At 43.9% G+C, this 12,470-nt stretch overlaps 1 protein-coding gene across 5 annotated transcripts in view; it reads left to right on the forward strand.

The window, feature by feature from the left end:
• Positions 1–12,470, forward strand: part of RO60 (Ro60, Y RNA binding protein) — a 556,402-nt gene that overhangs the window by 439,143 nt on the left and 104,789 nt on the right. For all 5 annotated transcript variants that reach the window (XM_069231624.1, XM_069231627.1, XM_069231623.1 and 2 more), the window contains one exon: positions 1,387–1,500. In XM_069231624.1, the coding sequence (XP_069087725.1) occupies positions 1,387–1,500 (114 nt within the window). The remainder of the gene's footprint in view (positions 1–1,386; positions 1,501–12,470) is intronic.

Here is a 12,470-nt window from a genome sequence, read left to right on the forward strand (position 1 = left end):
CCTTCCCTGGTCCAACATGTGTTACATGGTAGATACGGGCTTGGTGGACCTCGGTAGGAAAAATAAACAGTGGCCCTCACATGCAAGGAGAACTCATTGTCATTGTTTTTTTTCTTTTTCAGAAACAAATACCCTCTTTGGTCGATTGTATCAGAAGTAGAAAACATAAGGCTTAGTGGGCCAAAAAAACATGGCATCTCACTTGGCATTCAGTCTTGCTAAAGTGCGCCGGCCACATTGGTGTGTGCATTCTGGCAAAGAGATAACCGCGATGCAGGTATGGCACTTCCTGTACTGCGGATGGTCAGATGCCAATAGTGACAAAGCAGAAGGTCTTTGCCAACCAGCTTGCCCGCTGGGGTCTATATCACCTCGTAAATCTCGCAGATCTGCAGTCCAATTCTTTGTACCATTTGGATATTCACATTAAGTGCTCCCTGTTTCTAGCCAGCGCATTGGAAGGTACTCTAGAGCTCTATCCTTCCTGAGCCGAGAGTTAACTCTCACAAAGTGCATTGCACTACATGTCATTCAGCAATGTTAGGCATGTTTGTACATATACCCTTTTGAGACATGTGCATGTCTGCAACATAGTTTGCTGTACATACCTTTAAAGAAGCATTGTTACAGACCAGGAACAAATCTGTTGTAGCAAGAATATCCTTGAAATATCTGTTCTTATAAAGGGGAGCCTCCTACCACTTCCCATTTCATTTAGTGCTTTATCTTAATTCAAGCTTGTGAAACTACGAAAGATACAATGCTTGTCATAAAAGTCACCCCCACATACATTTCTATACTTCATGGCATTTTGATAGATTTGTGCCACCCTCCCTTGACCATTTTTGTAAAACATTTTTTTTTTTATTTGAACAACATAAAAACGATAAACACCCAGTACATTTACAAATCAAAAGTACCCTTACCCAGAATTGATACAGGTTCTACGGTACCGAAGTTTTCTTCTACCACCCTTAATGCCTCCTGACCGGAGACGAGGAAAAGTAAACTCCCACCTCCCGTTTTTGGAGGGTCAACATACTAAGACATTTGTGGGTTGCAGTGCTGTGCTCCGACAATGTGAAGTATGGTAACATTGGAGTGGGGGATATCCCTGGCTGGAGTGTAGGGCATCATATTGAGTTGGATATGCTTGCTACTAACGAACCTGCAATGTATTGGTCTGCATGAAATACTTTCTTTTACAATGCTGTAGTCCATAATGTAATATTCCTGTGATCCCAATGATAACGACAGGGAATAATTCAAACGCGAATCTGTGAACGATACCGACACTGGATTACTGTATTTTCAGATAAGCCATTTTTCTTCCATGTTATCTGTTCTGTCTTTCCTGACGTGTCTCACACTTTTATTTTATTGTAGGCTGTTGCTCGCACAGAGAAGGACTCCCACGTGATTGCCTTTTCCCACGAAATGGTCCCATGCACTGTGACTGCGCACATGACCTTACCTCAAGTCCTACAGGAGATGTCAGCGGTATGTAATAGCATCGAAGTACAACTCGCATGCAACCTAACAAAGGGGGTAAACGTTCCTGGGGGCAACCCTACTCACTTTGGGCAGTTTCATAATGTTGAAAGCCTTCAGCCACACTAAACTTGGGCTTTGGCGGCGGGATTTAATGGGAAGCGTACTGTGGTACACTCTTAACTTAGGGAGCTGAAGAAGAAAATTAAACAAGAAACGGAAATTAAATGAACCATCTATACAGACAGATCTAAGCATGTTCACAGTGTCCAGCACAGTGTTAAAACACTTTTTTGAAATACTCAGTTTTCCGTCTGGAACTGAACCAGGTGTAATAAGTACCAGATTGTGGACGAATGGATTGCTAGGTGCGCAGTTTTATTGTTATACTTCCAGGTGTTTTCAGTATTAATCTGGAATCCTGACTATCGACTTTCCTAACTAACCAGAAACATGCTGCACCATAACGGTGGTGGGGGAGCGGTGATGCCAGCTTTGAAACGGCAAGACCCGGGCAGCCAAGCAGTACAGAAATGGAAAACACTTATTAGGTGAAGTGCCAGCAAGAATGCTCTGTGCTTCTAAACAAGTCTGAGAAACAGGCACAAGTGAGAGGGGGCGACTGGATTTCTTAGAGTCCAAATGTGAGGATAAGGATTAGCCGCAGATACTCAGGAAGGCTTTCAACAGAAAAAATATCCCCAAGCAACCTTAAGAATAGTTTTGAGGCGCAAAACATTGAAAGACCCAGACTGAATTAAAAAAAGAGAGTGAAATGCAATAAACAAAATGGCACAAGAATCCAATGGGGAAACCAGAGATTTTTTTAAGTACAAATAGCACCAAGAATTACAAAGTGTTAGTGGCTAGGAATGACTCCTGGGCAAGCCCTACCCAATGGGGTAAAAGTTCCTGGGGGCAACCCTACTCACTTTGGGCAGTTTCATAATGTTGAAAGTCTATAGCCACACTAAACTTGGGCTTTTGGGGTGTGGGTTAATGGGAAGCGTACTGTGGTAATCCTAGTGTCCTCCCACATATAACTCCAAAATCCAGCTTGAAGCAACAACCCTGAATAACCTCAGAGACAAAAGCCTGGTAGAACAAAAGCAGAGTTTTCTGGCAACCAGACAGTGGCTACACAAGAATTGCTTTGCCATCCTGTTCTTTTTCTTTTAAGTGCACCCCCAGTGTTATACGTAAACCCAGCAGACCTGTCAAGCAGGTTTTGACATTGTAATGTCAAAATGGATGCTCACAGACCCCATCCTTCTGCTGAGTTCAAATGAGTCATCCCTGCCCAGTCAGGTCAATCTGTAAATGACAGTGACCTATTGTGTAACTCCTGGCAGAAATTTGACACCTCATTCCTACCTATTCAGATGCTAATTGCTGGCTTGGAGATGTTCAATAGGAATGCAAAATAGCCCCCAGGAACTTCAGACCAGGAAAAAAATGACTTTCTAAAAGTTACTTTTCCTAAAAATGTATTAAAAATCTGACATAACAATTCAATTAGCTATTTAATAACTGTTAGAAATACTTGTTTAATTTTTTTCTAGCAAGTCCTATTCCTAAGTTACAGTATTCATATTTTTATAATAAATTTTATTGTTTTAGTGACATCACTGACATCGGCTAATAAATAAGACATAATGTGAACCATACAATATGGCTATAACATAATAAAAATAACATTTAAATGTGTGGTATTGTCCTCCACCTCCCCTTTCCTGGCCTTCCTCTTCTAACCAGGCTATCGTGTCCTGGAATCGCAGTTTTCCCGGTTCGGGCTTGCGTAACTTTCGAACAGGCAGAGGGTGTGATCTAGCTCTCGAAATTTCAGATTTTATCATCAAGGATTCTAATTGAAGACGTATTCGCTCTATGTAGATCCCCCGATATTCTGCGAATGCCAGAACTTGGTATATTTTCAGGGCAGCCACTGGATGCATATATTGGTCTCTCTAGGCACATGCAGTGATCCAGGCCATGTTTCCATTCTTCAGCCACAGGAAGGGCCAGGATCTCCCCAGTGCCAGCCACTCCCTTTTTTCTATTAGAAGTCTTACGTTGTGCACTGCCCGTTTATTCCTTTCCATGTCCAGTTTCTTCTAAGTGTGCAGGAAGGCAATTTGTGGTAAGATTGGATGTCCTTGCAGCACGTAGCTTATACAGTTTGTGGCTCTCTCCCAAAATGGTTGCACGCTGCTGCAGCATCACATTGGGTGAAAGAGGTCTCCTTCAGCCTCTCAGAATTGGAGTAAGGGGGGGGCGATAACTCCCACCTTCCCCAATTTGTGTCATGCAATGTATGGAAGTAATTTAATCAGATTAATCGAAACCTGGACACTTTAGAGGAGTCTTTAGAGGTTGCTGTAGCCTTGGCCACTCCTCATCTGCCATTTCTCTCAGGTCTGCCTCCCAGGCCAGCCAGAGCACCTGGAAGGAATCCAGTTGGTCATTAGCCATCTTGCGTTCTCTCCAATCCCCTATTGCCTTCCGTATTAGTATTTTAATTTAGTTTTCCACATAGGTATGTCACATTGAAAAATAGTTTTTGGGTGGTAGTCACTGTAAGAACATGTTAACATTGAATTTCTCCATGTCTTGCTTTTAAATATCATGCACCCTGCCTTGGGGACGACAAGACCTACATACGGGTGACTCATTGATATTTAAATGGGATAGTTTGACCTGTCAAAAGGGTTTATTTTTACAAGTTAATTTGCAGTGTTAGTGTTTAAACTGTCACAGACAGGCTACAGTGGTAGGCCTAAAGCCATGTCTTACACTGTTATGTATTCAATGGCACAATAGATGCTGCAGTCCTCTAGTGACATTTAAATTAGAAGCTGTGGGTACAATTTGTACTATATACTCTGTACTTATAGGTAAATTAAATATACCAGTTAAGAAAATGCCAATTTCACCTTGTTTAAAGGTGAAGCACAGGCACTTTACCACTGGTTATCAGGGATAAAGTGCACCGAAGTCTAATGTTAGCAAGAATATAGGTCCAGCAAAAGGGGGAAACTATGCAGTGACCGCACAGTAAGGGCAGATTGTTTTACACAGGGTACCAGAGCTAAGGTAGACTAATTCATTCCTTGATGGGCTTTCCCTGCTCAGGCGATAGACTTGAACAGTTTTCCCACTCTGCACTGGCAATTGTCTGTTCTGTGCCCCTCTAACCCTACCTGTACCCTTCTGTCACTATCCTCCCCACAACCTCTAACCCTGTCCATACAGAATTCCCTTCCTCACCTGCAGACCCCACCTGTGAAGCGACTAACCCTAACTTGCTCACAGATGCATCCCAGTAGGCGGACAGTACCACAATGGCCAAAAGGTGATGTGGCGCATTCTGCCCTCCTAAGTCAGACTTGAGCCCACAGGTGCAGACCAGCTCTGGCCATAAGGCAACCAACCAACACAGGCCACTGACAGCTGTCCGTGTCAGGAACCAGGCCCCTGGCCATCCAGTGCCAAGTGGAGGCTCCAACCTGGGGCTTTGGGCGGGCCTTACGTCCAGCTGTGGGTTTGGCAATAAGTCCCTTACTTGCTTCTGACGTCTCACTGGCCACTTAGATTGCTCAGAGTTGGGGGGCTCACCCTGAGGTGCGAGACCTCCTCCTTACAGTTTTTAAATCGCCATCTCAGGAGTGACACCCTGCTGATGGCCTTTCAGTTCAGGATCGGTACCCTGAGACTGAACAACTACTTGGCAGTCCAGGATTCCTGGAGGAGGTGGGGTTACACAGTCATCCTCAAGGGTGGCACACTGTCTGTGTCATGTAGGGGTCTCCCTGGTGCAGGTCTCCTGTCCTCTGTCTCTAACACAGTGCAGGTAGCCCCACCAGATCGGAAGTGGCCTCACCACAGTCACTCTTGGGGTGCTCTCCTCTCAGAGCGCGTAACTCCTGAATCATAGTTCCACCTATGTGGGCGGCACCCACCCCCTTCAAAGTATTCTTTCTCTGAGCAACTGTACCCTCTATTTAGGGACAGTAGTCCCAGAAATCTGTTTTTGGTTTTCCCTGGGTGACCAGCCCTTCCAGCTCTTTTCTCACTAGTGGGAGCACATGGTCAAGGATTTAGTCAGTGGACATCTGGAGACTGGCAGTGACCATCCTGGGCAAACACCGTCTCCCATTCTAAGGATTACGTGGCCATTGAGCAGAAAAAGTCATGCCCATAGACCTGGGTCGCACTAAAGACGTGTCCATGCAGATACTTCTCTGGAGAAACCAGTCTTGTTACCACCATGGTCTGGCTGGCACAGGTATCCCACAGTAGTTACAGGGACCCATTTACTGTGACCTCTCCCTAGGGCAGGGCAGAACACCTCTCCTGGATAACGCTACACCCAAACTCTAATGATGGCCTTGGTTCTTAATTTCTTAATTATACCTGGCTGATGTTTAACTTTTATCAGTGGTTACAGGTGGTGGGCATTAGTACTCATTATGGGGAACTGCGATCATTTTTCATCATCAGCAATTGTCCTATACCAAGATAAAAACAGAAAACGGGGAAAGAAGGAGGAAGAGTAAGATAGGAAAATGGAGACAGAGGGGGAAAAGCAGAGAACCTGTTATAGTGAAGTAAAGAGACATAAAATGTAGAGTTGAGGAAGAAAGCGTCATGAGGTGGACTGATTGCGAGGAAGCCTTTGTATTCAGTGACCCAAGCATTCAGCATCAGCGGTGGCAAGCTCTTAAGAAAAGAAATGGTCCCTATACTTTTTTTAAGCAAATTAATCACTGACCCTGATGTCGAACAACTTGAGACCGCTGATCTTGTAAATGGTGGCAACCCGAGGGGAGGATGTACTTTGTATTTCAGATAGAGGCAGATGATCGACATGGTATCGCTCTGTGTAAATGGATTGAGATTAACGGGCGGTTGAAGGTAGGGTGTGTGATTGGAGAGAGGTTTTCCCCTCTCATTCCCCGGCTTAAACTGCCTTTACTCATTGTTTCATTTGGTGCTGATCCCAAATTGCTCCATATATAGGGAGCAGTCTAGGGAAGCTTATCTATATATACCACCTTGGATCCAAGAATGGGGTAAAGGGGCTTGTGCAGAGGGAGTCAGCCTTTCTCAGGCAACCGTCCGCTGTAGCCCCCTCCATTTTCCTGAGCCCTTCTAGTTTCATCCTAAACTGCACTCCTCCTTGGTGTATGCAACCTAACCATCCTCACCCCTTATTACAAGAAGATTCCATCTACTGATGCAAAGAGAGTTAATGGTAATTTTAATTACATGTAAACCCTTTATGCCAAAATTAATAAATTATTTTTTTCAAGAAAATCCTGTGGTGGCTGATGAACACTATAATTTCATTCCCAGCAGTGTGTAATCCTATTCTTGTAAATTTGTTTAAAAGGACATTTTTGAAGCTAGATAGGGAAAATAGTCTTTTTACGTTGAACATAATTATTCAAAAGCGTTGCATTGCCCTTCGAAAATGTGCATGCCACAATGTTGGACCTAGTGGTGAATTTTTTCAATTGTCTGGCTTTATTTTCTGTTCCAACCTAATGTGGTGGTTTTTGCAAGCACAATGCAATATAGCACTTTACAAAAATGCCTCCTTGTCATAACTAAAACTACAAGCATTGCTAAGGAGTATCCAATATTCCTGTCACATATTTGTCCCTCCCCTGGAGCGTTACTTCAGCTAGAGGTACTCTGAGGCACACCAGTGGTCTGAGAAGGCCAAAGATTATCAGGCAAGGACACCCATGGTCCGATGTGCCATGGTGAGTAAAGCCTGAAGCAGGCCAGGCAGCAGAAGAAAGGCATGGTGCATTTGTCTAGAGAGGTCATGCAACACAACAGTGATGTAATTTCTTACTTAGTGCGCCAAAAGTGAGTTCAAACATGAGGAGACCGTGCACTGAGGTCTGTGGCCTGTGTGGCAGCCATTCAGAACGGTCCTGTTATTTTGCACTGCCTTCCATTTTTAGGTTGCAGCCTACCAGACAGTGCAGCTGTCTGGATTGCTAAAGACAAATTGGGGACACTCAGAAAGCTGACTTAGGAATACATTCTGCCCTTTTCTTGCCATTGACTTTGTTTTTTGTAACTCACATTTTTTTGCTTTCCATTTGATGGTTTTGTTTTAAGCTGTCCAGCTTGATTTCCCATCTTTCCTTGCCCAAACCTAATTTACAGTATCCTTCAGAGTGCTCCATTTCTGTAAACAGGGCTGTAAATCTTGTTCTTATCTCGTCACATTAGCTGTGCATTCAAAGACCAAGGTCAAATGTCATGCACTGTATTCCGAGGGTGCTTGTTTACTTTTTTTTCTTTTACTTCAAAGTGAGAGGATTTATGTGACAATCTTGCTGGATACTGGGGGTAGGAAAGAACTTTTTCTAGCACACAACAACATTTAAATGAACTGTGCAAGTATTTCAGAATATATCAGAATTAGGAGCACAAATGAAGCATATTTTTATTATTTCTGAAGTGTGATGGAAACAAATACTTTAATATGATCAAAACAAATCATTACACAAGGTAATGCAATTTCCACACATGTTCAGCTGTGCACTGTATAGTTTTATTGGTAAAACTGTATGTCTGTGCAAAGGTAATGGTCATTTCAATTGGAAATGTGTTGTCTCTAAGGGAAGTGTGCTACCACACCATGAATGCTCCACTCTACACCACTCCACTCTACTCTGCACCATTCCACACCACTGCACTCTATTCAGCACCACTCTACTATACATCACTCCAAGCCACTGACTCTGCACCACTCCACTCTCCGCCACTGCACTCTAGCCATTTTACGCTACGCTTCTCTAGTGTACCCTGTACCACTCTACGCCAATGTACTCTTTGCCACTCTACTCTGCACCATTGCACTCCTTGCCACTGCACTCTACACCACTTCACTCCTCACCACTCCAGTCTAGGCCACACCAGTCTACTCTGCACAACTCCACTCTACGCTACTGTACTGGATGCCACTCTGCAAAACTGCACTCTATGCCACTGCACTCTATTCCAATACACTCTACGCCAATGCACTTTACTCTGAAACACTCAACTCTGTGCCTTTGTATTCTGCTTCAATCCACTGTATGCCACTCTTAATTTACTCTGCACCACTGCACTCTGCCATTGTACTCCACACCACTTTACTCTACGCCATTACACTCTATGCCACTCTATGAAACAGCCTTCTACCCTTCACCATTCCACTCTATGCCACTCCACTCTTCTTTGAAACAATATACTTTATGCCACTGCACTCTATGGCACTCTACTCCACTCTGTGCCATTCCACTCTGTGCTACTGCACTCTACATCACTCTACTGTTAGCCACTGTACTACTCCTCTCTACACCACTGCACTCTGACACTCTACTCTGCAACACTGCACTCTGCCACTGAACTCTACGCCACTCTACTCTGCACTACTCCACTCTACTCCACTCTACCCCACTGCACTCTACAGCACTATACTCTACCACTTACCACTCTATGCTACTCTACTCTACACCACTCTACGTCACTGCACTTTATGCCACTCTACTCTGCACTGTATGCCACTCAACTCGTTTCTGCACCACTGCCCTCTGCATTTCTCAATTGTACGCCACTCCTCTCTACACCACTGTATTTTATGCCACTGCATGCCATTCTACCCTACTCCACTCTACTCTGCACTACTCAACTTTGCACTCTTCCACTCTGCACCTTAACACTCTACTATGCACCACTGTAATCTTCGCCACTGCATTCTGCGACACTGCAATATACACCCCTGAATTCAGTGCCACTGCATTAAATGCAACTGCATACACTACTATACTCTGCAAAACTCTATGCCACTTAGCTCTAAACCAGTCCACCCTACTCTATGCCACTCCAGTGTATCCCACTGCACGCGAGTCCACACTATGCCACTCCAATACACAAAACTCTCTGCGACTTCACTCTACAATACTCTACTCCACTCTTCACCTTGCCACTCTACAACACTCCACATCACTCTCTGCGTCACTAACGTTTAACAATGCTGACCCCCAGCCACAATGGTGAACAACACAGCTAAAACACATTGGCAAAGCCCATTGCTCTTGCTTATGGGAGACCTATTGACTTTGCCAATACTTGTTATGCCTGGCGTTAGTTATGATCTTTATTCTAGTAAAACTGTATATAATATACTTACTAATACGGACTATAAGCCAGCCATCTTCATGCATTAAGCTGTTGTTGTGTAGTTTACATTTTTCTTTCACCCACCACAGCGCGCAGCGTGGGGCAGCTGGCCAGCCCACTTCAACCACTGGCTAACTTCACTCGCAAGTTAGGTCGTTCTGCTCGGTCACAAGGAGCACATCTTTACGCAAGTATAGTTCCCTTCAATGCCTGGGACCACAAGTGGTGCTTTTTGAGACCAGTTTTGTTTTTGCTTTTTGTATTTGTTTTTAACGGTTAGAGAAATCTCAGGAGCTCCCAAGACAATGGTAATATGAACCAAAACAAAACCAACATTGACAAAGCCAAAAGGCTAGCAGCCCACGGCAGACCTATTGGCTTTGCCAAAGCTTGTTTATTTCTTCTGTTTATGAAGGAATAGTAACAGTGGCAACTGAGTATGGGAGTCTATTCAACGGGAGAAAACACGCTTTTCAGGAGTGCACCATTGGCTCCAACTTAGGAGTGTAGATTTTAACATACATGTACATTTTTTGGATATAAACTCGGCAAAAAGGCCCTATCTGAAGTACTGGTTGGGTCTATTACTGACCTGTGCTGGATAGGCCCTGTTGTAGGATTGTTTCTTCATCCGCTCTTTCTTGCTCATTCCGTAGGCGTAAACCCCGTGGCTCTGTAGGGTTTTGGTGCTGCCTGCTGATGTGAGGGTGAGCCAGGACTGGTCTGTGCCTCTGAGCAGTGGGCCACGCTGGGAAGCAGATGTTATTGTAATGGAGCTGGTTGTTGGGGGCCATTGTGATGTGGTGTGAACAATAGGCTCTAGGCCACACATACGGAGCAGCAGCAGAGTTGATGTGGCAGCACAGGTGTTTACTTGGCCACAGGTGGAGGGCTCCCCATGTTAGGCCTTTTGGGGAGAGCAAGTAATTAGTGGGTAATGGGCCTCAATTCTAGCAATTGGAGGTCGCTTACCACTGACATCTTAAAGCCACAATACAAGTGCTCTCCTCATTGTGTAACCAAAGTAGTCTCCTTTAGCACCTCATTCTCACGAGTTAGTGAAGTCGAGCAACCAAGACTTATTCAAGAAGAATGTGCAAGGTTAGACACTGAGTACAGTTACCATGTTAGAAACATCCTCTACGATCAATACTAAGTCCGTTTTTACTTTGAAAAAATAGTTTTAATGCACATTGTCTCAAAATTCTATGCAAGTAGTTAGGATAACTAGTGAACACCAGAAATCTTCAGCACCTTCAAGGGCAGTAATTTGATCCAAAACAGTTATATAGCTCCTTATAGCTAAGCACTATAGTTTAGTTACAGTTAACAATATTGCCTGTGGCCCATGTTAGCCTATTGAACATATTCACAGAGCTCCTGAAAGCCTATGAGGTGCAACCAAAGGCACACCCAAAACTACCCACGCTCTCCAAAGTTACAGGTCCAAAATAAAGTAGCCAAAGGTAAAGGTCCCTGTGTTTCAAGTGTAGTGATTTGGTTTCAGTGATGTTTGTTTTCATGAGTTTTGTTAAGGTTATGATATGCATAGATTTGGTATTGATGCTCCTACTACAAAACCTTGCATTGACCCTCCGTACTAACCTTGGACTCATCCCTCAAACAAAGATGTGCCCACTCCAAACATTTCATAAATACATTCTCCTTTGTATGCTTCCTGGTGGTGTGGGGTGTAGTGTACAGTGTCCAGAGCGGGATGTACAGTCCAAAAGCCCTTTAATCCCTGAAGTACTCATTTCAAGGGCCTATCGCAGAACCCGCAGGCCACGATTTTGAATTTCACGTGGCGAGGGACACTCACATGCCATGATATGATCTATGTAATACATATTGTTTTACTTATGTTGAGTAATAAATACATTTTAGTAAAATTTGTTTAGTATCCTCTTATGTATAATTGTAAGCCAAGGTGTGCATTTTGCTCTACGCAACTTTGATTACTTTTCTGTTGATTTTAATAGTATAGGGTAAACAACATCCCATGCATTCTTTTTGAACAAACAAATGAACAGACATAATCCAAGCCATTTCGTCCACCACCAATGAGCCCCTTTTAGCCATGCATATATCTACTTAGCTGATTTCAGATCTCTCATATGTCCCACTGGGCTGCAGCATGGCTATCGGTGGTGCCCTGCAGTTTCATAGTCCTGGTTTTCTTTGTCTGAACTCCTTCTTGCCAGACCTACCGGGTCATTCTGGTTACCTCGATACTGACAGTATTGCACCCAGGTTTTATAGTATTTTTGTGGGTAACCTCTGGAAATATAAATTGGATGTTCCTTTGTCATATATTGATCCATGCCCTTTTCCCCTACCTCCTTCAGGGGAGGCGCACACTCTTTCCACTTATTTGCTATGTCTCTTTTGGTGACATTCAAACCCAATGTTAGCAACAACAGCTTATATCTATTATTTTACAGATCTGTATTTATATAAGGAATGATTAACTTAGGGTCATCAGGAACCCTCCTGCCCAAGACTGATCCCAGTCTGGACAGAACTCTGCTCCAGGATTCCTTCAGGACCGGTCAGCTTACCTAAGGCAAATCGGTGAGGGAATTACACCCATTTTCCACAACCTGTTCCAAGTAAAGTATGCCCTATACAAGATTTTTAGATTAGCAGATTCTCTTGGGATGACAGAGCCTCCTCCCACTCAGTAACTGGGAGCGATCCCAGGTCCTCCTCCAATGTCTGCCTCAGTGATCCAAAGGTATCCAGTGTATTTGGCTCTTAGGTCCTATATACTTGCAAGACTTTGTGGTCCC

This window comes from Pleurodeles waltl, chromosome 4_2, assembly GCF_031143425.1.
Source record: "Pleurodeles waltl isolate 20211129_DDA chromosome 4_2, aPleWal1.hap1.20221129, whole genome shotgun sequence".
NCBI classification, from domain to species: domain Eukaryota; kingdom Metazoa; phylum Chordata; class Amphibia; order Caudata; family Salamandridae; genus Pleurodeles; species Pleurodeles waltl.